The sequence below is a fragment of the Lissotriton vulgaris genome, chromosome 12 (assembly GCF_964263255.1).
Source record: "Lissotriton vulgaris chromosome 12, aLisVul1.2, whole genome shotgun sequence".
NCBI lineage: Eukaryota > Metazoa > Chordata > Amphibia > Caudata > Salamandridae > Lissotriton > Lissotriton vulgaris.
In genome coordinates, this window is record NC_141700.1 from 95,519,720 (window position 1) to 95,545,510 (window position 25,791).

Consider the following 25,791-nt stretch of genomic DNA (forward strand, 5'->3'; position numbering starts at 1 on the left):
TTGCTCCCAGACACTACGTGCGCGCGCCCCTCGCACCGCCTCTGCTGCCACTTCAGCTCACCAGGCTGCAGACCCCCTCACCCCATACTCGCCAATGTCCCTCCCACCCTTCCTTTGATGTCCGCTGCGAGTTCTCACAGGCTCCACTCTGTCCCCTTCCTTTAATGGCCCTCCCCCAGCACAGAGCGCGCATCGCTTGTTGCATGCATGTTTCGAACGCAGACCCTGACATTTGGAACCCTTGTTGCTTTCACACTCCAGAAAACCCCGAAATAAAACTTTCTGTTGTGAGGTGTGTGTGCATTGAGTTAGTAAAACAACAATACAGATGCAGTTCACTTTAATGTACAAAATGCCCTTAGATGAGCAGTGATCTATGGACACTTACATGTTGGGCCCCCTTGGGTGGTGCGACCTTGTCCGGCTCCCCTCAGACGGTCCTGGCGGCGCTGCGGTCCGCGTCGCCGGGCCTACCCTTCTCGGCCGCTTGGGCCTCCACCTCGGTTGGGAGCTTGACATCCCCCACACCCAGCACGTCGTGCTTGTACTTGCTCACAAACTGCTCCTTCTGCTTCACCTCGCCGGGGGATAACTCGTGGCATTTCGAGGGGTCCTGGTCGTGAGCTGGCAGCTGCTTCACCAACTGCTTCTTTCTGTACTGCGCGCCCTCCGAGCCGGCTACCGGCAAGAGGATGAGCAGCAGTCAGAGAGTGCGTGCCATGTCACTTACAACACTTCAGAGCAGAAACATTTACAGTGCGGATCAGATGACGTGCCAGGCCGCTCCCATCAGCAGCAAACACACCCATGTTAGCATTAATGGAGACAAGTTCAAACAATCAAAATGGGTTTTTATACAGACTTTACTAACTCACTTTTAATCATCTGCAAAGTGGAAAGTGCTCACAAGACAGCGATGTGAAATGAATTACATCAATTGTATTACATTAGTGCAGTATAGTGCTTTCCAATCCTTTGAACGCCCAAACCGTGTAATAAGCCAGCAGACTGCAACAAAGTGTGTTCTAGTACAAAAGAACAAACAGTCACTGAAATTCGAGAGGTCTTGGACTTGAGAGTGTTTCTATTAACGGAAATACAGAAATGTCATTCCCACACCCCAAACACAGAAAGAGTACACCAGAGTGACCTAACCGCACCTCAACATTAAAAACACAAATGCTGAGCGGCTGTTGAGGGCTCGGATTAGTAACACACGCACTGCTGAGGTCTAACTGACACAGCGGGCCACACACAACCCTTCTGAGGGCGTTAATCTTTCGACAATACTGCACTGAAAGAAAAGATTTCTATTTAAATCATGAGCTCTGGTTCATCCGGCACAAGTACAAGCTGCAGTGCGGTTTTAATTTTTGACTCTTAACATAGTCAATAGGCTGTTACCATATACAGTAACAGAAGCTTGGGAATATCTGACGGCTTCCTGCAGCAGACAAGACAAGACAAATGATAATGTCTAGTGCAAGGGCCTCGGCGAACCTGCTAAGTGCACTCCAGAATGTAGCCTTGCTGCTACACAACGCTGCTGTGCGGGTCCGACGTACAGCACTGGTAAGAGATACAACTCAGGTAATAAATAGCCTGTCGGCCAACATGGACGCTACAGTTCTAGCCTCACCCAAGGGTTTAAGTAGGCAGGGTCGCTCCTGGTCTCAGAGCCATTAGTAATTAAAAACGGGCATTGAAACGGGTCCATATCTTCATGTCCTTAACTTTATTGACAAATAACACTGATCGATTACTGAACATTGATTGTAAAAACCATCATGGTAGTTCATACCAGCTATGTAGTTCCTGTTATATTTCACATGATTTACATCAAAATAAAAGTTGGGTTGCACACTTTAGAGATCACAGTAATGTAGTGTGCATGTTGAAGCCACACCCTTAATTACGTAGGCCATGCACCTATAGAGAGAGGGGGTCTCTCTCTCTCTCTCTCTTCTCTCTCTCTCTCTTCTCTCTATCTCTCGCCCCACCTAATACTTCGGGGACAACTCTGTCATCCTGGGCTAACAGTTAATCTCCTTAAGGTTAAATTTGCTCTGTAGACTATGAGAGCTTAGAAACAGGACACATCTCAGTATTTAGAAGGCTGCTCATTTTAACCCAGCATTTAAGGTGTATTCAGAGCTTGGGAAAAAATTCAAAGCTCAAACCTGGTGTTGTACAACGAGACAGCCAATCTCAAATAAAGAATACTTTTATGCCACGACATATCTTGTCCATAAAACATGTAAACACTAAAAAGACGTGTTTAAATTGGAAATGATATTGTGGGATATAAAAAGAAATCTTCACACAAAAATTGGCTAGAAAAAGATCAGGAGGTTAATAGATAAGAAAGATAAGGGTTAGGTGTATAATAAAGAAAACAGCATTAAAGTAGAATAAAAATGTTAAAAGAAATGTGTAATGGGCAAATCCCCCATAAACGTAACCAGCATTGGCATAGCCAATAGGTCTCGCCTTTGTGACCTTATAAGTGTTTGGCCATGCAACAGTTAATGTTGTTGCAGTAAGGATATTGTGCTGCATAACTAAATACTTATGAGGTCCCAAAGGCGAGACCTATTGGCTATGCCATTGTTTGTTTAATTTCACGGCCACAGCTGCCTCTGTAACGGCTCATTAATTTAATTGCTGTGACTCATGCTGGTTTGCTTGCACTCGCCCATCCCTGTCCTCCGCCCCTCCCCCGCAGCTACTGCTGGGCGCTACACCTTTCAACCTCCAGATTTCTTTGAAAGAGCTGCTGCCCCGGCCCAACTTTCCCCATACCCAGTCCATGACCGTCAAAGTTATTTACATACCAAGTCTGACACTGCCTCGGCTGTAACATTTGCTGGGTTGTCCACCTCTGTCCATATCTAAGGATAGCTGCATTTTTATCAATATTCCTTTCAATGAAGATCAGATGGGAGTACACATAGGGCAGCTCTCCGGGCCCAATCTGATCACAAGCACTAACCAAGCAAACAATGTGTCTGAGACGTCCGCCTCAAAGCAGCGCTACACCCGCCTTTTCTTGACTTCAGATTTTCCCAAACCCATATTTTGTTTCTTGAATGTGTAACATTTTTAAATAAAGAAATGTTTGCAACTTTTTTGCATGTAATGGCCCCATTGTTATTTCACTATGTTTCTCTCTCTCAGCCTTCTTTGCACTCACGTTTGAGAAAGGCTCCGCCGAGACCCCTAAGCGCATGCATAGATCTATAAAAGGAGCATGTAACTCCAGGTGGTGCAGTGAAATGTTTCAACAACTCCACGGGGAAGAACACGTTGCGTTCTTGGCTTAATGCCGGGAATGGCTAAAGGGGTCGAGCATGGCACAGGGTCACTGGGAGCCTGCATAGAAGATACAGCAGTGATGTTACCACGTTCTTCCAACACATTCAGCAAAAATCACTTCAAATTGAGCTCTGCAAATTTAACAACCAACTGGGCACGTCACCAGAAACACCCGCAAAAGTACCGCTTCTTTAAATAAACAAAAATGCAAGCATTTGGAAATGTTGAGCTACTTTTAGCTGTTGCTTAACAAAACCAGGACTGATGGGACCACCTGATGTCATAGGCCCTTTGGGGACCCTGCAGTTTAAACATTCAACTGCATACCCCCCATCAGTTACCTGCTGCGGATTTAGTGCTCATTAAAGATGCAGGATGTCGAACAATAGCAAGTAAAGTCTTCCAGGACAGTGCAAGCCTCCTCACACTGCCCAGCAGCGCATATCACCCCTTTTTCAGTCAGATGGGAATGTGCTAATTCAGTTTTTGGCCTCTCTTGCAAGTGTAAGTTTTGTGTCTCTTGTGAGAGTGAGTCTGGCAGGGAGAGGTAGTCCCAGCAATAACTGGTGTCTGTAGATTAGCAGATTCACAAGTTGTAGTAACTAATCACCTTCTTTTTATTGTTCTCTCCCCCTCCGTTACACTGTCATTTATTTTTCATTGCTGTATTCTTTATCCTTGGTTTGCTTACTTACAGACAGCCTTCTATGTAATGTAATTGTCCTTTTTTTTCAATGTGTATGTAAAGCGCTCTGATAACAATGTAAACAACAAGGACCCCCTGTTAAAAAACTGAATTTGTAATACAGGGAAATAAACAGTGTGAGAAAAATAGACAATTGATGATACAACCGGGGAGGAAAAGTATGAAAAGCACAACAACCAATTAAAAAACACAAGATTGCATTTATTTCTAAGTGTACATATTCATATTAAAAACATTTAATGCGAAAACATAAAAAACAAATAATTATAGAAACAATCAATCACATACAAATAATGTATTTATAACACAATTGCACAAAAAATAGTAAAACAGTGGCGAGCAATATTAGTCATCAACGCGCGTTTCGGCGTTATCACGAGAACGCCTTCATCAGGAGCCACAATAAAATCAAAAGAGAACACGGGATGAGTGTTCACTGTTTGTTCCTTATATGTGTATCAAGACCTATCGCCTGGGTGGAATCACACCTCACGCGACGGAACTTGTAATCGAGTATGTTAAAAGACGGAAAATTACGTCAGGGTACACGAAGAAGCCAACCGTCAATCTTTGGTACAAATATGATTAAAGATGAACAGTGGCATAAACAAAGGGGAGCCGCGTTCAGGATATCTGCTGGCGTCCCGCAACAATATCTTCGGTACGAATATGATAAAAAATGTACGGTAACATAAACACGAGGGAGCCGCACTCAGGATGTCTGCTGGCGTCCCGCAAATGTATCTTCGGTGCGAATATGATAAGAGACGAACAGTAACGTCAACCTGCGGGAGCCACGTTCAGGATATCTGTTGGCGTCCCGCAGCCGTTGGAAATGTATCTTCGGTACGAATATGATAGGAGATGAACAGTATCATCAACCTGCGGGCGCCACGTTCAGGATATCTGTTGGCGTCCTGCAGCCGTTGGAAATGGCGCTCTGATAACTACGGATCTAGCTGGCGCTATATAAAACTTTTATAATAAATAAAAATAAAACCATGATAACTACATTAATGTCTGCTGCCCAGTGATGCAACGGGTAGATCTCGCGGTCCGCGCACTATTCCGGATCGCCTGGAAGCGGCCCACGGGGTTCTGACGGTGGGAAAGTACATCTACTTGCACCGGAATGTGCGGGGCATCGTTGGGACTCATCTAACTGCTTTTGTCGCCAACCTAACAACGCAAGCGCACCGGAGTTGCACAGGTCCGCTAACGGAAAAAATGGTGCCCATTGCCTGACGGGCGCCGACATGGACCCTGAAGCAATGCGGCGTATGACGAATTAAGGCTGCAGTTCCGATTTACTCACCGAAATCGATTAGACAACCTACGGATTCCCCTGCCATTGAGCTCTCCGTAGGGGCAGGAGCTGTAGTGGTGCGGCCACTACGGAGACCCGAGCCTGCACCAGGTGCGTGATTCACAATCCGGGCGGCGGGGGTCCTCTAGTGACCAGGGGGCTGCTTTGGGTGGATCTGGCCCTGATGTTAAGAGAAGACTGCAAAGCGAATAAAGACCGGGGCAAACAGCGGGACTGTGCTTCTCCACGCTGCCGCCTGACCTTAAAATGGCGGCCAATTTGTGACTCCGGGCATTGTGTACCAGCCGATCCTGAGATCCCTGCTTTCACCCACCTCCATGTGAGACCTGGAACTGTTGAATCTCCTGCATACATGGAGGCTCTCATCTTATTCTGGCGGCGAACCATGGTCCTTTCGAGAGGGGCGATGCCACATCCTACGGTCGCACTGAGGGAATGAACCAACCTCCATCTTAGGGGTCTTTCAAGCTACTCTCCCCAACCGCTCCTGATTAATTCACTTGTTTAAACACCTTATGAGCTCGACCTTCCCTTCCTACACGACATCAGCGGAATCACACAGAAGGGTCTCAGAGTGAGGTCGGCTCAACCTGGGTGCCAAACTGTCTCTGTCCTCTGCAAGCTTTCTGTGCTTCGTCCTTGCCTGGCAGTGACTATGGCACCCTCCTGCTCGTAACACAGTCCTGCCTCACCTCTGTTGAAACCAAAATGGACGCCAGGAACACGTGCATCGATACCCTGGCGCACAAAAGCGACCAACATGCGGCGAGGTTAAAAGAAGCATGGCCAAGCCCAAAAAAACAGAGGTATGCAGTGAGTTTTCAAGGCCTACAGGGACACGAGAGACAACAAAGCTGCGATGTAGTCACCCCACACTGTGATTGCTCCTGAAATACTGCCTGTACCTGCCTAAAATGACGACCGCAAAAAAAAAACCTCCTGCGTCTCTCCTGACCTTATCTCCCTCCTCCCCCTACTCCTCTCCGCTCTACTCCACTTTCCTGCTACTGACCTTTGCCCTCACCTTTCCTGGCCCTTAGTCCCCACCCTGTTTATCTGTGATTTTTCCCCGCGTCAATTGAGATCTAGCTATTTTGTCTGATGCCCGATGGAGCTACCTGGTTTAGCTATAGGGAAGAAAGGCCGGGGAGTCCCTCCTTGGACGTCACCTACCCAGTCGGTCTTTGATAGACTTCCTTTCATCTCTCCTGTCGTCTCTTCCCGCATCCTCCCTCTATTTATGTCTCTCCTCCTCTCCTCTCTCAATGTATTGAGACTGAACTATTTTGTCTGATGCCCGATGGAGCTACCTGGCTTAGCTATAGGGGAGATGGACCGTGGATTCCCGCCTTGGTTGTCACCTACCCAGTCGGTCTTTAGACAAACTTCCTTTTAGTCTCTCCTTGTTGTCTCTTCCCTTACCCTCCCTTTCTCACCTCCCCTGCTCCCTCCACTACTTTTCTCTCTCCTTTCTCTCCTCTCCTAATTGTATTGACTATTTTTTGATGAATTGTGTAATTGTTGATCTTTTTCTGTAACATTGTTAATTCTCATGTAAAGCGCTCTGATACCTTCGGGTCTAGCCAGCGCTATATAAAACTCTTAAATAAAGATTCTCGACTAACAATACCATCTCTGTAGACACGTTGCTTTGCTCGTGTGCCATACCTCTATGGGCACTGTTGCTCGAACTACTGAGCAGTGTGCCGCTCATCCTCTATTCTGCTCTCTATGATGACAGCTACACTCTCCATCTAAGCTGCTCTCTATGGTCCTGCCTCTTCTGATCCTATGCCGGTTCCGCCAATGCTTGTTTTAACTTTCAGAGTGCCACTCGAGAGACGCCTCTGTACTGGCTGTGTCTGGTTTGTAATGTGCGTGTGCATGGGTTGCGCCTATAGACCGCGAGAATCCCCCTGTAGCGCCCATGCTGGCTCGGGTATGCTTTGCATGAAGCGCTCCATGAAGCAGCCACACCTGCAGGCTCGGAGGTAACCTTCCTTCGCCTCGGAGACCACCTCAACACTGCCTCGGTGGGCTTCGAGGCACCTCAGGCACCTCTTCCCAGACCTCGTCTTGCAGTTGTCACACTTGCCCCTGCAGGCTATGATGTAGCCTTCCTTAACCTCTTAGACCGCCTGGACACCGCCTCGGGGAACTACGAGGCGACTCTAGCACTGCCTCACGGACCCTATATGCCGCTGACACACCTGCCCCTGCACCGCCGTCTCAACACTGCCCCGTGGCAACTCTCGTACCAGTTGCCAGGCTGCTTCACCCAGCCGCCCACACCTGCCACTTCACCCCCCCTCCATCTTCTGGGGTAGCTTTCTTCAGCAACTGAGACTGCCAAACTACTGCCTCTGGGAGTTTTGAGGAGCTAACAAAGCAGTTTATAGCGCCTCTCTGGCATTGTGTGACACCAAGAGCTGTCCACCTGTGTCATAGTACTCTATCATTAATACTGCAGGTGCAGTGGCACAGTGGTACATGAGTGTGAGGAGCATGTAAAGTTGCCCTAGGCCCACATGCTGAGATACAGGGCGGCCCGGATGCTGGTTACAAGGCGCATATCTGGCCCAGGGCACGTGCTCCCAGAACCCTTTAGTGGTAAGGTCACCTGACTGGTGAATCTGTAAAAACAGAGTGGTACCCCACAATTCAAAGGCACAGGGTACCACAATTAGACTATCCAGTTATATAAACAGCTCCCTCTGGGTATGTGTCAATCGTTCTCACAACCAAATCATACTTTACTTATAGTTGCACTCATCATACCATATGTTTCCCTGGAGACATCAGGGTAGGACCCCGTGACTTTAAAATTCTTTTTTTATTTTTAAAAGACAGGATCTATACCTTTTTGTACACCAAGTATAAAACCCATAAAAAAACACAGACTGTCATAGTTGGGAATGTCATTCACACGTAGTTAAACAAGCATTTGCATAGCCAATAGGTCTCGCCTTTTGGACCTTATAAGTGTTTAGCCATGCAACACTTGTTCCTTATGGCTCTCAGTGCTTCACCTAGGGGTCTTTATGCCTTCGTGCTACTCTCTGTACCCCCTTGATGCTTTGTGGCTCTCTGATTTGTTTCCTCATGGCTCGCTGTACCTCTTTGAGGGTCTGTGTGCTTCACCTAGGGGTCTTTATGCCTGCGCGCTACTCTCTGTACCTCCTTGATGCTTTGTGGCTCTCTGATTTTCCTCATGGCTCGCTGTACCTCCTTAAGGGTCTGTGTCTTGTTGTGGCTCTCTGTACTCCCTTCTAACTCTTTGAGCCCTCTTAAAGCTTTCTCTGACTCTTTGGATAATGTGCCTCCTTCCGGTTCTACATACTTTCGTACATCTTCCGGTCTTTTTGTTCCACCCTCTACCTCTCTCTTCCTCACACAAACGGCCACCAGAGCCCCCTTTCGATTTGTGCCTATTTTAGCCTCATTGTGGGATGGTTCTGCCTCATTATGTCACGTTTTGCTAAATGTGTAATCCTTCTACCTCATTAATGATGTACCTCGTTGTGGATTCCGCCGTAATTATGAGTCTTTTCCTAGAATGGCTTCTAAATCGTTATAGACTATTTTTCATCCTTTTGCCCCTCCTTGTTCTAAAGTTTGGACCCTGTTTCTTGACTCCTTCTCACTCGGCTGTTCCGAAATGTCCTTTTCGCTGTCCTAACAGTTTTATTCTATTCTCTCTTATTCTTATCTCAGTTCTTTCCCCTAAATCTTGCCTCTTTCCTACTCCCTCCTGTGCCCACCAGACTGTCTCATTAGTTCGCCTCACTGTTCCCTGCTTCTGGCCCTCTTTACATCACCCCTCATTATAATATCATACCTCCCAGGTGCCCTTCCCACCTCCACCTTACATCCCTTTTTGTAGCACTACTTATTGAGATTAGGCACATGCACTCAATGAGTAGGGTATCAAAGCGCTTTCTTCTCTTTGGCACCCTTTTGCCACGTTGCCCTTTTCTTCTGATTCAGCATTTCTGTTCAACCACACACAACACCACACACACACATACACATACACAACCACAGACACACACCACCAGCCGGTAGTGCACACTTTCACCAGGCACAGACTTCATCAGTCGTCAGTGTACGCTTTCACCGGGCACAAACACTACCAGCCATCAGTGCACGCTTCCACCAGGCACACACCACCAGACGTCAGTGCACGCTTTCACCAGGCACACACACGCCACCAGCCATCAGTGCATACTTTCACCAGGCACCCACACACCACCAGCCGGCAATGCACACTTCCACCAAGCACACACACACACACACACCACCAGCCAGCAGTGCACAATTTCTACAGGCACACACTCCACCAGCCATCAGTGCACACATCAATTGTTAACGCATCCACAATTAACTATTGTAGCAAACGCAGTATGGCGCACTTTACTTTTAAACATATTCATCTAAAGCGCAGCATGACACCATTGCTACAAAAATAAATACACATTTTTTGGCCTACAATTATAGACTTTTGTTGCAATTGGTGTTGCAATATTTAGCAATGCCAATAGCTCAAACGTAATTAATGCGAGACCTGTTGCATTGCAAAAGCTTGGAATAGGACTTGTGCCCTGGTCACAAGCCTTCACCAGAATGGATCAGCCTCGTTGCAAATTACCACGCTGCCGCTGCACAACCCCATTCTCCCCCCAATCACAGGCAGAACCAACAGGCCCTGGCTGTCTGCTTAGAGACAGATATTGCTACTCGGAACAGGCTTCCCGCCGCTTCCATCAGTGCCTCGCCTCAGAAGATCCCGCCCAGAAATACCATTCCACCCCAAGCTGTGTATGACATCACTGCCGAGTAGTAAAGGGCGGCTCCGACAGTGTTTATACACAGCAAAGGCACGTGCGGACTCCGCAGCCAATCAGCGCTCCGGACGTCTGGGCAGTGCACAAGGATTGGTTGGGCTACCGAAAGTGCTCCAATCTTAGGCCGCCTTACACATTACTAGGGCCTCTCTCTCTCAGACCATGTCCAGCCATGGTATTGGCTTTCCGGCGACCCGGAAGTAATGTATTTTACGGACAAATGTCATCCGTTATAACATCAATAAAGGACCTCAGACTTTAAGCTGATTTTACGGACGGTCCGTGTAAGTAACGGACAGGTGGTCATTTCATGCCCACCTGAAAAATGAATTATATTGAACTGAGGCTGAACATTAAACTGCTTATACCCGTGAATTATGCAACTATCGAACTGGCTGGCGTCTTTTCATGTCCCTCTGACTCATGGACGTCAGACAGTCCATTCTCCTGTTTGTTCCGCTGTCAGTCTCAGTCTGATTGTTGTTTGTATATCGGGGCGCTGCCGGTTCAGTTTCTGTTGCGTATGTAAGGTTGTTTAGTTGGCCTGCGTCCACCGATGTCTAAGATGCGCTTGGGTGTATGTTTATTTTTTTATGCAGATTTATATAGCGGGAATTCAACCCGAAGGTAATGGAGCGCTTTACACGAGCACCCGTTACGTTCACGTTCACACGGGGAGATTAAGTGATTTGCAGAATCACAGTATGTCGACGCGACCCCAAGGCTCGAACTTTGGCTTCCCGCATCAAAGTCGGCAGCTCTAGCCGTCAGACCACATCCTGTCCCCAATGTTGGTATGGATGAATGAATCGTGCTTAGTGTGGACTCTAGACATAGATGTCAGTATATCTTTATGCACGTGAGGTTGTATTTCTGTTGGTGTCGGTGAGGGTGTGCTATGTTTGTTGACCTGCATGTATAGGCGACGAAATGTGTGTTGGTCTGGGCGCAAGGACGCCTGTATATCACTATTTGTGCTCGTGTGTGCGATCTTATTTGCTACCACATTTCCTTGTCCATACGTGACTATATTCTCCAGTTAAGGTTCTTTCCTTGTATCCTGGGACTTGTAGTCCTGGTTTTATAATGTAATAAAAAAAGACATAAAGTACCAGAATGCAAGAAAAAACAGGGTTGGAGTACCTGAAGTCACTGGAAAGTTGCACTGCGGATACCTATCATCCACCTACATATTTTATGCTACTCCGAGGGCCAATTAGCTCTTGTATTTGCTGAGGAATTCGGGTACTTTTAATTCAAAGCTGCAATTGGGCCAAGTAAAATCAGGCATTTCAAGTAATGTGGTCGTTGCAGTGAGGGTCACATTACCTGTTGGCTTGTTTGAAAACTAGACCTTGTTCCATTAATAGTGGGGAACATGTACTTTGATGTGGTTTTATGGGGTTTTACCCGAAAAATCCATTACTGATTGATTGAACAGTTGGAAGAGAATACATTGTTAGCTCTTTGGCAGCTGAGAAATATCGTAGATGAGGGAGTCGCAGCGTGTGTCATTGTGTTGCACATATCTTCCTTGTTTAACACTGTATCATGCTGTTCTCATGACTGGGCTCAGAGAGGTGTGGATCACAGGGATAGTGGTTACTCTTTTCTCCTCATTTTTGGCAGACTAGTCTCAGTTTGGGATTTTGTCACTGTGCGCTCAAGCAGTTATGTGGTATAGAATGGGTTTCCACAAGGGCTCTGTCTGTGTGCCTCTGTGCATCTTGCTATTTTATAATATGTTTAACTTTTGGCTCAGTTATTAAGATCACATGGATGTTCTTCCTAGTCATACTTCATACCATGTGCAGTGTATCATATGCCTAGATCAGAACTCCTTAGCTTCTCTCACTAATCTTGAGGACAGCATCTGCCTGCCAACAGAGAATGATCAACAAACTCCATTAATTAAACGAATGGCTGACTTGATTTTCATCGTTAAAAACGAACAGTGTGGGCAGGAAACAAAAATTACACCAGAATTGATTTGAGGCCTAAAGACAAAATAATTGGGCACGAAAAAGTTTTCTATTCAGATCTTTTATTTTTATTTTGGACATAAACCTGGCCAACACGTCGCTTCCTCGGGTCCAATACTTTAACCATTGCTATCATAGCAAAAAAAATTGACACTTCATTTCCTTTGTCTATGCTCAAGTGGATACTTCATTACACAGTCACAATAATATCTTAAGTTCTTAGCAGCATGATAACCGACGTTACTGCATGTGAATATCTCTCAGTGCTATAGTCAGTTATCATGCTGCTACGAACTTAAGGAGAGCGAATAATTTAAAAGAAGATTATATAAACCTTTGAACACCATAGGAAATTGAATAAGAGATATAATTGTGACTATGTAATGATGTATCCACTTGAGCATAGACAAAGGAAATGCAAAGTCAATCGTTCTGAAGTTGTTTTGCTATTATAGCAACGGTTGACGTATTGGCCCTAAGGAAGCAACCTTGATGTTGTGTAACAAATGTTGGCCAGGTTTTTGTACAAAATAAGAATAAAAGATTTGAATAGAAGACTTTTTCGTGTACGATCACTTTGTCTATGGACCTTAAATCAAGTCTGGAGTTCTATTTTAGATTTACGGTGGCAAAGGGAAAGGCCCGCTCACTTTGAGGTTGTTTTGTCCGATCACAAGAGCCTCCGTGTTCCCCTTTCTGTTAAGAAGCAAACATTGTTGACCTCTTTACTAGATACCTCTGATCGCTGGCAGTTAAAGCAAAATCCCTGTTCAATTAATATGTTAGTTTCAAGTTACAGGTTAATGCTATATCGTCCTCGTATTTTTACACTCTGTGCCTTTTGGGGGGCATCTTCCCTTTCCTTCCCAAGTTCTCTCATGCTAGGATCATGTATGCTTGTGTCTTATCCCGACAAGATTATTGCAACAGACTGTTGTATAAACTGCAGACTTTTTAAGATTTTGCAGCCAGAAAGGTAGTGGAGCTGAGAAAGTTAGCTCGGGTCTATGCAATTCGATGGAAGCTTCACTGCTATGTGTAAAGTTAAGACTCTAATGCCTTAAACACATATAGTCTAGGCCACTGACATTTCCTCAGACATTTTCCAAACCGACCTGTGTCAGACTCCTTCATTTAAATGTCCATTGTTAATCCCCACTAAGGTTGGGCACTCTTGTGGGGCAGACCTTTTAGATGCTTTGAAACAATAACTATGGAATTTGCTGCCTATATTCCTATCCTGACTACAACTACCTCTGTTTTAGTTAAGCTGTTGTAACTATGCTTTTCTGCAAACTTCCCTGTTTTGGCCTAATTGACATTAGACCACATTTTCTGAGGGCTGCATTTCTCAGCACCAAGATGCGCCAAGACTGAACATGCGCTTTACAATCAATAAAAAGAATTCCAAACTTTCCTTTTCTCGAAGTAGCCCTAATATTGAGTCATCATCTTCCATATGGTCAGATGTGATAATTTAATTTGTGCTCATACTTGTATGTAATGGAAGCTGATGAAAAGTGCAGGTATTAACAATGGTGAATTAACTCTTCTTGCAGTGAAGCAGTGATCCTGTGAGCTGATGTCATGGCGGACGATGATCCATATCTGAGCCTTTCGCGGATGGGCCCTGCAGAGGACGCTTATGAGTCAGATATTCTGCTGCAGTCACTGAAACCGAAAATACAGTGAGACACATTTTATTTCTCAAATTTTTCAGTCACAAAGAATCTTTCCCCCTTTTGACATCATGAGAAGGAAGGCTGAACCCTAACTTGACCCATCTAATTTGTCTGTGCCGTCCTTGGAAAATGTGAATAAGCCCCTACATACTTATTTTCTGTTGGTTGCTGCACAAATCCTAACACTCAGTGTTTGATATGTTATATCGTCTTCATGGGTAATAGTCGCTTACGTTTTGTTCAAGTTTCACAACTGACTTCTTTTGTGTTTTTGATTCCACAGCAGTTGTGTGCAGAGCAAAGTGGACAGCATCCTGGTGAGTTCAGTCGTGTCAGATGAAGGGTTTCTGTATACAGGAAGGTGGCAAATGAGATGTGGCGCGTGGAATACTCCTAATAATGCATACATAGGATGTGTGTCTGCCACATTCTCACTGATGGTTTTCGCCATCCCGGGTTTGTTCCAGTACTGTGTTTAAAGATTGTCTCAGTTGAGGTAGAAAAAGCCTTGTTCTCCCTGGTTACTCTTGGGGAACACTGATTTTGGTGCCAAATCTTGTCTTTGGATAACCTTGTTCTTAAATCATTGCATTGTGTAACCTTATTCCTAAGTCCTTACACTGTGTTTGTGATACGCGCACTACACAAATCCTCATAAGATTACTTAATATAATATAACTTGCCCAAGCTACTTACAGTCTTCCCTATTGGCCACACCCAACCAATTCCATAGCATTATCTTGAAACATGAGTTTATGCACATGTTGGCAAAGTGTGTCTTCATGATGCTAGGGCAATAAAGCCACACTGCAACAACATCTTTTTAGGGCATTCAGTGTCCTTATATCATGGTAGGTGATTCCATCATACAGTGTTCCTATATGAGTTTGTGTATCACATGACGTAGTGACCCAGCATTATCATGGGGCATACACTCCATCAGCCCTGGACATGTTTACGTCGCACTTTTACACAATACTCTTTAATGTTCTTGGGGCTCACTGTGCTACTATCCCTAGCATGATCTCTGGGAACACTGTGACAATGCCTGGGTCTCTTTGAGGTCACACCTTTACCTAATGCAAAAGTATGAAATTAGGTTGCAATGCAGTTCCCCAGTGTTGTTGTAAGGCGCCCCTCAACAAAGTACCTGTGCATGTATTTGGGCACACTTATAAAGAGAATCCTGGTTTTGTCCTAAGTGACACTCCAATTCATTTCCAGCAATTGTAAGTACACCTTAACCCTGTGCCCTGACAATTTATGGCACACCTGGCTACTGCCTTAGGATGCTAAGATACACCGATGCACAACGCCACAATACGATTGATTTTCAGGACACAGTCAGGTCCCCTTTATTATGTTGGGAAATAACTTGACATAACACCCCTGTATAATTGCAGGGCACAGCTTCATGTATTTCAGCATGATCTCGGGGCACAGCCTGACACAATGTCCTGCATGAATTGGTGGACAAATCTTGACACTTTGGTCCCCAGCACAGTTTTATGGCATGCCTTTACGTAATGGTCCAGCGTGATCTCCAGGCACATCTTTGCACAAATCCCCAGTAGAAATTCAGGGGACAACTTGATAGAACGCCTTGATGTGATTTTTGAGCCCAAATTTGACACAGCTCTTATGTGATTTCCTGACAAAACTCTTTACGGATGCTCTACCATTGAAGTCTCTATTTGCCTTAAATCCCCATCATGAAGTTCAGAGCCGCTACTGTTCTGGCGGAAACTGTTATACAAAGAACTGAACTGACCTATTAAACATCAAAAAGTTGTTGTTTGTCCTGGTCCTAAAACGGTTCATAGCGTGCCTAGGTTTTGGCAGAACGTTCATAAGGAAAGAAATGTAATCTTAAGCTTGAGTTTACCTTTTTCATAACATTTAAACAGAGTTTGTTTTAGATCCAGAGTTAGGGCATCTTGGATTGGGTATCCGATTTCACACATCTTCTTTCTCAACAGCAAGAAGTGCAGAAGTTTTCCGACAACGACAAACTCTACCTTTACCTACAGCTACCGCCGGGCCCAAGTGCATCGGAGAAGAGGTGAGCGGGCACGCGCCTTACTGAGGTGACTGAAATGGAAGAGGAGGGCATTGTCCCATACGAGTGTCTCTGGTTATGGGTCGAGAACACTTAAGGGTGGCACTGATTTGATTGTTATAGAATTGCATATCTTATCTTCTCTCCAGCAGAGCTGCATCCTTGTTCAGTCGAGACCTCTATTCAAAAATTAAATGGATTCTGTCTGCTGGTTGTTTGTACGGCGTCCTCGCTCTCCACTAGGTCTCTCCCAAAAATGAAACATGATCACAGCTCACAAGTCCTGTTCTTATTAGTAACACATTGCACTTTCAGTCAACGCGACATGCACACGTGGCTCATGAAACATCTCCCTCCTCCGACCACTGGTCTCAAGAACTACACTTTTTGGAGAAAATTGTGCTCCCTTATTGGTGGCGTATGTCATATTGTAGAACTTTATAAAACATGATAAAGTTGGACATGTCACAGGTTGGAGCTAGCTCAAGAATTTAGTATGCACATGCCTGCAATATTATCAGCTTTATATTTCTTAACTCTTTAGTTGATGTGCACAAGGATGTTAATTAAATAGTTTAATAATGTTTACCGGCGTTGAAAATCATGCTCTCTGGAACGTAGCTACCCCGTTTCGCCACCCCGAAATACTCCCTCTGTGCCATTGAACGTGCACATGTTAGAGGCAAGATCAAATGTGAGATCATAATATAAATATAACCAAAAAGCAATCAGGCCAGGCCCCCTTTCATTAAAAGTACAATTTAATTCAATATAGGTAAAAATGGTGGGCGTTTTTAGCAGAATTGACATGAGCTAAGTGAAATAACCTGCAACATCGGTTTTTTTCCTGTGCAGATTTTGCTGGGAACAACCTGGTGAATTGCACTGAGGGTGTGGGTGGAAATTCTTGGATTTACAATGTAGCGGAGTATCAGTATTTACAAATGAAGAATTGATTAATGGGGTTTAAGCGCACTGCTTGTGATGATATTTAGGAAAACGTGTTACATAGCAAGTTGCACCCTTAGTTCTAGGAATATTCTATACCTAATTACCTTTGACCCAAGATCGGAGTAGGACAGAAAATAGGCCGGGCACCAAAATAAAAGTGGCCCTCGTTAGATAAAATTTGTAAATCAGGGCAGTTCTGAACTTTTACAGATAATCTGTATAGGTATCACGCAAGATATGGGAGACTGCGTGCATTTGTGTTTGCTGCAGGCAATGTTTGTGGTAATATTAGAGAAATCTACAGTAAAAATCGGCTCATCAGACCATAAAGCAGGCCCACAAACAGGCAATAAACTGGCCCACACCCTACCTTGTCAGGCCAGCTGTTCTGGCACTGCCAAATTGCCCTATAGATCAGTACCACTATGCTGAGACCATAATGAATGTAAGCTGATAAATTCCTGATTACTAGCGACTAAGGGATTGAGACTTATGAGTCTTCAAACTGGTGGCTGAAAACCATGCACAGGTCGGGGACCAGGAACGGTACTTGGGTCGCGCCTCTCGTCACCTTTGGATATCCTCTGTACACTGACAAACACTAAGACAATTCACTCCTTCTCTCCTGCAGCTTAGATGTCAACTCTTTGAGTACGGCAGAACACAAGCGCGCCTGCAACTGGATTCGCAACCACCTGGAAGAGCACACAGACACCTGTCTGCCGAAGCAGGATGTGTACGAATCGTACAAGTGAGTCTTACAAACGCACCACTTCCTTTGAGGGTAGGCTGAAACACCAGACAGTTGGAGATATTTTATGCATTTGGTGGAAGCCTATAGCTCTTTGGTTTATGAGCAAGTGTGTTTGGATTAGAACTGGTGGGCCATGTCGGCAAACCATTTCAGAAAGGATGTTACAGACCAAGATTAAGAAATATTTTGATCCCCTTGGGGGGAAACCTCATTCAGCAATAGTGGAGGATGGACAGCTAGTGACCAAAATGAATATAACGCCTGCAGTGGCCCCCTATAGGCTCTGTTCTCAGTCCTACAACATTGAGGGGATTGGCGTCCTTGATAGGAAAGATAATATTTCTGTGTCTTAGAATAATGTAGATAAAAGGCTCTCCTGTTGACATACCTTTATAACCTGGTGCTGACTCACTTCTTTCATCCAGTAACATAAAGGAGTATTTGACACCCTGGAAAGTGGCTTGGACTATTATTAGCATGTGCAAAATGTGAATTCTTAAACAAAATGGGGGCCCTTTAATGAAACTGGAACTGGAGTATAGAGTGTAAATGATACTGTGTACATCAGTATAGCATATGGTAACATACTTGGCACCAATTGATTCTGCTGTGTTGAATGTCTCTGCTCTCCCACTGTATGTTCTCCCTTCAGGCGATACTGTGATAAACTTTGTTGTAACCCTCTGAGCGCAGCTAATTTTGGGAAGATCATCCGGGAGATTTTTCCAAACATCAAAGCCCGACGATTGGGAGGCAGAGGACAATCTAAATATCCTTTTATGTGTGTTTTCAGCTCATTTGAGTCTTTCAGTTGCTTTTGGAAACAATGACTGCAGAAAAACAAAACATTTGTCAAAATAACCTTTGGTGACGTGCACAACCACACTAATGATCACACTTAACCCCTATTAACCTAATCTAGCACAAAGAAACTGAAAGAAAAGCATGGAACAGTTTCCTGGGAGCACAAGACTAATCACAACAACTAACAATAAATAACAACTATTGAATTACCCACTAACATTGGGTTCTGGAGTAGTGTGCTACCTTCCACAAAGCGCTTCAGAGCCTTGTTGGGGGTAGTAAGTCTGTATCATTGCAATTACATTAGAAAACAGCTATTTTGTTCGCCAACAAAATCCAAAGTGCAGTCTGCCAGTTTGCCAGCATTGTTCGCTGCACTTAACTCTCCAGATCAGTCTTTCAATGCAGGCTGTGACTACAACCCTGTGGCTGGTCAGGGTGTGCTCAGTACATTTTTGCCAGTGGAAAATGATGTGCGTCACTGTTTTGGTCACTGAGTTTTAGAGCTACACTTAGATTTGGGAGAACCAGCTCTTTAAATTCATTTTTGGTTTGCCTTTACCGCTCTGTATACGCTAAACCAAAACAATTTTGGCAGATTGGAAATTCAAGTCCCGGAGAGGCAAAGCATAAATGCTTCACTGTCAGTAATAAAGCAACTCATCATGTCCATGATTTTGGAGGTCCCCGGAGAGTTCCTGTGAATTACAACACTCCTTAGCACACGTAAGTCACAGTAATGTCATATATACAAGTGTTTCCACATTTCTTCTGATACAATCACGAGGAGTAGTTATTTTTGGTACATCAGATTCGTGTTTATTCCCGTTCACTGGAAACTTTCCATACAGCCGACACGTGTTTCGTCGTAATTGGGAATGTAACCCACAACTTTTTGAAGACTATTTCCAGATCTGTACTCTTTCCATCAGTATGCGGTGATAATTCCAACCCGCATGGGGGTTCTACGGGGGTCTTGTGTTGTATATTATTCAGCATGCGTTGTCCGATCAGTTCCAGGTGTCTGTTTCTGCTGGAAGGCTTTCGCCCGTTCTTTCCTTCTCCGAGAAGTGTTCCCCGTTCACAATCAGCGTGTCATCGAGCGGACACGCTGATTGTGAACGGGGAACACTTCTCGGAGAAGGACAGAACGGGCGAAAGCCTTCCGGCAGAAACAGACACCTGGAACTGATCGGACAACGCACCCAGAATAATATACAACAAAAGACCCCCGTAGAACCCCCATGCGGGTTGGAATTATCACCGCATACTGATGGAAAGAGTACAGATCTGGAGATAGCCTTGAAAAAGTCATGGGTTACATTCCCAATTACGACAAAACACGTATCGGCTGTATGGAAAGTTTCCAGTGAACGGGAATAAACACGAATTTGATGTACCAAAAATAACTACTCCTCGTGATTGTATCAGAAGAAATGTGGAAACACTTGTATATATGTCATTACTGTGACTTAAGTGTGCTAAGGAGTGTTGTAGCTTTTGTAGGGCTTGTGCCGCGTTTGGAAGGATTAAAGTGGTTCCTTCTACCTTTTAGCACCGTCAGATATAGCCTCTAAAGTCAAATCAATTGTGAGATTTTCTAAGTGGCGCCAGCTAACCTATACCAAACCACTGCTTGTGTTTTGTTCCTGTGAATTAGGCTGAGATTTATCAGACCAATGATTGCTCAATAAAGATTTGGGGCTAGCTGTAGTTAACAGTTTTATGGTTGAATACGCTCCGATTCAGTGTTTGCGACCGTAAAAATGCTTTTTCAAATGTACTGATCCAATTTCAGGAGTCGGAACAACTCTTAAAATGGGATTGTGAATGAATACCTATTTGGTGTCTGGAAAAGGGGATGTATGACGTTCCAACGCATACATTTACATAGCGGTACATTACATCGCGTTTTTTACAACACAAGTCGTTACAACGACTTGTGTTGGAGGGCGCTGGACTTAAGAGTAGTATAATTTACTATTCTAACTCCAGTATACGTACAGTAGGAAAGGTGTTGGATAATACATTATACTATTCCTTGTCCTAGAGCGCCATCCAGCGCAAGTTGTTGTAACGACTTGCGTTGTAAAAACCGCAATGTAATGGCATCGCGAAGTAATCCCCGCATTGTAAATGATGTTTCCCGGAAGAGGTGTCTTGTAGGCAAATCTTCCAAATACTGAATGGGTATGCTTTGTATCAATATTTTCAGACCAACCTCAAGTTGCAAACCATTGAAAAGTTATTGAGCCGTCAAGCAAGGTGGTCACCCGTTTCTAAAATGAAAGGGATCCCCTAGGTGGGACAATCTTCCTTTTGTAAATTAAAAAAATGTAATAAAGAAAAGTTTTTGGGCAAATAGGCAGCAATCCATGGAATAACTGCCCAAAAAAAGTTTTTCTTTTTAAAATTAGCTAATTTTCCTCTAAGGAAAACGTTGTGCATTTAGAAAAAAAGTTTACTTTATTTAATACTAATCACAGACTTTGTGGTCTGCTGATCCTAGAAGGCCCCCATCCCGTGATGGCCTCCAATCGTACCTCATTGCTATTCTTGAGATAGTTCTGATTGAGGCCCACAACTATTCAGATTTTTTCACTTTATCAAATTTTGCAACCAGTTATTTCTATATCTGGCCCTTTATGCTTTCATTATTCAGCTTGTGAGATTTAGCACCAGCTGACTAAAGCTGGCATTATTTGCTTAGATTGAATTTGCCTTGTTTTTGCATATTGCCACCTGCAGGTGACTGAGACATCTCTAGTCCAGCTGTCTCCAACTGGTCGATACTGAGCTACCAGTAGTTTGCATACACCTTCAAAGTAATTTGCAACCTTGAGTACATTTAAAAAAAAGTACATGGCTACATTTTCTTTTTTAAATTAAGGGAAAGCTGTGTTTATCTTCAATATTATCATCAGACTGCAGATAGTAGGGCCTGATAATGAGCAGTGCTCGAGTCAGATTTATTACCCAGGGTGGGACACAGACGTGAGGCACTGAGGTATTTTGCTCTTAAATAAAAGTCCATGTCAGCTCAGTATTGGAGCGTGAGAACAAATTGATGTTTGTGAATGCTTTTAAATGGGAGAAAATTAAAATGAAGAGTTAACTTAATCATTATGTTAACTCTTGATTTTAATTGTCTCCCATTTCTAAGTGTTGCATTTACAAACAACAGGCCTCTTGCTCGCAATTGCTAATATACACTGTGACATATTTATAGTTTAAAAATACAGTCCTTTTTTTAGGTCTTGTGTGGCGTTGCATGCGCACGTGCACACTCGAGCTCGCTAGATTTAATGACTTGAAGTAGCGAGGTTAAGCCCCGCCCCTCTTCTCAATTGGCTGGCCTCCTAAACGGCGGCCAGCTATTGGAGAAGAGGTCCCAGCGACATCATTGTTTGGATTTAAGCCCCGTCCTTTTCGGATTGGGGGGCGTGTTTTTGACATTCTTTCTACCTAGTGTCGTTCTCAGTCAAAAACACACCCCCAACACGCCTCCCGGTCTGAAAAGGACGGGGCTTAGATAGAAAGAAGAACCATTTGTCTGAAAGCCCCGTCCTTTTCAGACTGGGGGGTCTTTTTGACTGTTTTTACAGCCTAGAAAGAAAGTCAAAAACACGCCCCCCCAATCTAAAAAAGAACGTGCTTAGAGACAAATGGCGAGTGCTTGTTTACATCAAACGTTGTGCTTTGCCTTTATTTCTTGGCGCACGAGGTTAGAGAGTGGGTGGCAAGCCTAAGCTACCTAGTAGCTCGGCTCAAGGATCAAGAAGACCACACGGGCTGAGCCAGACATGTGGCTCGAGTTTTCAATTGCCTGTTCCATGCTACCGTTTTAAAGAAGTGATTGAAATTGAAGTGCTGCAGCTGTGCGCCCCAGGCCGGTTGAAATGTGCCCCTAAGTTTCTTGCGGAGGGTGCTGGGTTCATGATGTCTGGTGGGGGGGGGTGAGTGGTAGTACAAACGTGTACTTTGTATTGCTTTGTTGAATCCTGACACAATTACTGTAATGGGAAGTCACATTTTGATTTCCCCTCATCTAGCAGATGGGCTACATGCCGATGTTATACAGTACAATTATAAATGCACATTTCACAAGGAAGCCACAAGTATCTGTCCATGACGGGGCCACCCTCTACCCCAGCAGCAACAGCTTATCCCGACTTCAGCTGACCTGCACACAACAACCGATTCTGGCCAAAACGCACACAGGACGGTCACTGCCGCCGGATCCACCCCACTTCCTCCTTTGAAGGACTAAAAGCAACACAAAGTTCCATTCTACATTTGCTTCCAGGTGTGAATTAAACGCAGCAACCCGGGCCGGTGTGCGCTCACAAAATGTCCCTCCCACTGCAAAGTACGACGAGGAGCCGTAAACTATCAAATTTCAAAGGCCCTGGCCATAGTGGAGGAGGGGGAGGATGAAAAGTACAGCTCAGGAGGGGGGCTGACACCTTTGCCTGCCGGCCGTGTTCCTCGCGCCTCTGAGCCGTACATTTCTTCACACGTGACAACGGGTTCATGACACCCTGGTCATTTGCCCCACTGCTGCACCTGCTGGGAGAGGTGTACTGAGGGCCCAGATATTTACACTGTGAGCTCACTGGGGTTTTTAGCCGCTGTGTTTACTTGTGAACTACACAAACCAAGCGCGGGAAACAACAGACAGAGGCCCCTGTGAGCAGCTAGTCAAGCAATGCTTCAAATGTGAGAAGGGGACACAGCAGGCTCTGAGGGACCAGAGGAGCACAGATCTACCAGAAGAGCGCCCCCTGCGGCCAGGCACATCTCCACTCACCACCCAGAACACTGCTCCCTGTGGACCAGACACACCTTCACTAACCTCCCAGAAGAGCGGCCCCTGGTGGCCAGGTACACCTCCCCTAACCACCCAGAACAATGCCTACTGCAAACCAGACACGCCTTCCCTAACCACCCAGAACTCCGCCCCCCTGCTGACCAGGCACAGCTCCTATGACCTCCAAGAACAGCACCCACATGCAACAGAGAGTCCCCTGCAGGTCCCCGTCTCTCCCCAGGGCTGAAACTGAAAGCTGTTTAGGAGATCTACTTGTATACAGGTAAGGATTGTATAGCCCCCTCCCTCATTATATTTTACAAAGGATATCTTCCTTTGGGTGCCTTTTTTCGAACTGCGGGGTCCTATCTCAACAGTACTCAATCATCTTTTCATTAGCAGGTAAAGCGAATATTCTATTGATGTAAAACACCCTCCTAGCTGAAGAGTTACGTCACATCTTGGAGCCATCTCTGGCATTTTTTCATTAATTCAATTAATTTACAGGGCCTCACAGGATGTCACCTTTTATAGAATGCTGGAATACCAGTAATTATCCACAGTTTATTGAGCCCAATCTGGGCTTATTTCACCCCTAATATGGCGGCCAATTCAAGCTGCTCGGAAGGAAGTCGTGCTCATCATTGTAGGCCTGCTATATTTCAGGCCTTCCCCTTGGAGTCCCTTATATGGAAGAAGCTGAGCTGCCTTACACTTTTCAGCACGTTGGAGGGCAGCCCCACAGCTGCGGCTGATATCGTCGTTATAGAGGACAACACTGGATCCTCTTTGCAACTTTGAGATTTTTTTCCTCCTCATTTAATACTTAAGTAGCAGTTGTCCAGTGACTTGCTTTTTGACACGATCTGAAACGCTGTTTCTTTTTGTTAGGTTCCGGCATTGGCAGATCGTCTGCCCAAACTTTATGATAGAAAGTGGCCGTGGGCCATGACTGGTTGGAGTAGGCTGAGCGTATTAAATCATTGGGGGAGGTGGCACGTAAGCAAATGAGCTGTCAGCGCCTCCACGGTGCCCCGGATGCTTCTTCACAAGTTATTTTTTAACTACATTGGCTCTTGGAATTAGGCTCTGTGTGTGTGTGTGTGTGTGTGTGACTCTGTGTGTGTGTGTGGCTCTGTGTGTGTGGCTCGGTGTGTGTGTCTCTGTGTATGTGTGTGTAGCTCTGTGTGTGTGTGTGTGTGGCTCTGTGTGTGTCTCTCTGTTTCTGTGTGGCTCTGTGTGTTTGGGTCTGTGTGTGTGTGGCTCTGTGTGTGTGTGTAGCTCTGTGTGTGTGTGGCTGTGTGTGTGTGTGTGTGTGTGTGTGTGGCTCTGTGTGTGTGTGGGTCTGTGTGTGTGTGTGTGGGGCTCTGTGTGGGTCTGTGTGTTTGTGTGTGGCATTTGCGAGTGATTACGCTATTGGCAATGTAAATGACAATGCCATTTTTTTATCTGTTTTCAAAACCAACACATAAATAAAAATGTTGTCATTTACAATTCCAATAGCTCTAACTTTTGCAAAGGCGAGACCGTTGCATTGTAAATGCTTGTTTATAGGAGAAATTTAAAGTGACGAAAAATATTTCTATGAAACAGTGTCTTAATGTTTTTCTCCCCTTTCAATTGTGCCAATTATGACTTAGTATTTTATGAAGAATGTTTCTTTACTTTTAATTGATCCCATTTAAACAAATGGCTATATTGTTTAGTTACTAATATGGCACTGTGTCTACAGGCCAGTGGGTGCAAGATGCCTATTGTTTGTAAATGTGACACTTTGAAATGGGAGAAAGTTTAAATGATGAGTTTTATTAAATCCATATAAACATAAAGTTAACTCTTCAGTTTAATTTTCTCCCATTCTAAAGTGTTGCATTTACATACAGCTTGAATCTTGCCCCCAATGGCTGGTAGATACTGTGTCAATATTTATAACTGAAAAAGGCAGCCATTTTTTTTGGTTCATTATATTTTATTGAATCATCTTGATTCATTACACGCACAATAAGGTACACTGCACATAACAGGAAGTGTAGTAAGAAACTTTAGTCCGACAGACCAATATAACAAGTCATTTAGTTCTTTAATGAAAAAGAAACACACCCTCAACCTCAATCCTAGCCCACCTAATAAATCTACTTATTCCCAATAAGCACCCCCAACATAGCAATCTCAGGGTGTGAATACCCTATCCCACACCTCACCAATGAATCAGTATTCTATTATCGTCTTGCCTCCAATACTATCAAACACCTCCTTCTAAACTGATAGCCTAAGGGCTCGTATCAACATGGAGCAAAGTCAACCAGGGACTGCCATCGAGCATCAAATGTGTGTGCCATGTTGCAAAGCCCCCAAGCCAGTTTCTCCATTGTAATCAGTGCCCATAATTTACTTGCCCATTCATATTTTCTAAAAATTGTGGGTGATTTCCATTTCTAAGCTAATAGCTGTTTCGCTGAAATTATCATTTTAAAGATTAATCTACAATTGCCCCATGTCGTACGTTCATATCCCACAAGGTAAAGGCCCAGGATTGTAGGTCCTGGGTCTGAATGAA

At 44.6% G+C, this 25,791-nt stretch overlaps 1 protein-coding gene across 1 annotated transcript in view; it reads left to right on the forward strand.

Annotated features, from left to right (window-relative positions):
- Positions 1 to 10,385: 10,385 nt before the first annotated feature.
- RFX5 (regulatory factor X5) overlaps positions 10,386 to 25,791 on the forward strand; it is a 58,884-nt gene continuing 43,478 nt past the window's right edge. Inside the window, exons 1-6 of the mRNA XM_086947345.1 lie at positions 10,386 to 10,476; positions 13,734 to 13,862; positions 14,140 to 14,173; positions 15,836 to 15,918; positions 17,498 to 17,617; positions 18,273 to 18,389. Coding sequence (XP_086803471.1) covers positions 13,762 to 13,862; positions 14,140 to 14,173; positions 15,836 to 15,918; positions 17,498 to 17,617; positions 18,273 to 18,389 — 455 coding nt within the window. The 5' untranslated portion in view covers positions 10,386 to 10,476; positions 13,734 to 13,761. The remainder of the gene's footprint in view (positions 10,477 to 13,733; positions 13,863 to 14,139; positions 14,174 to 15,835; positions 15,919 to 17,497; positions 17,618 to 18,272; positions 18,390 to 25,791) is intronic.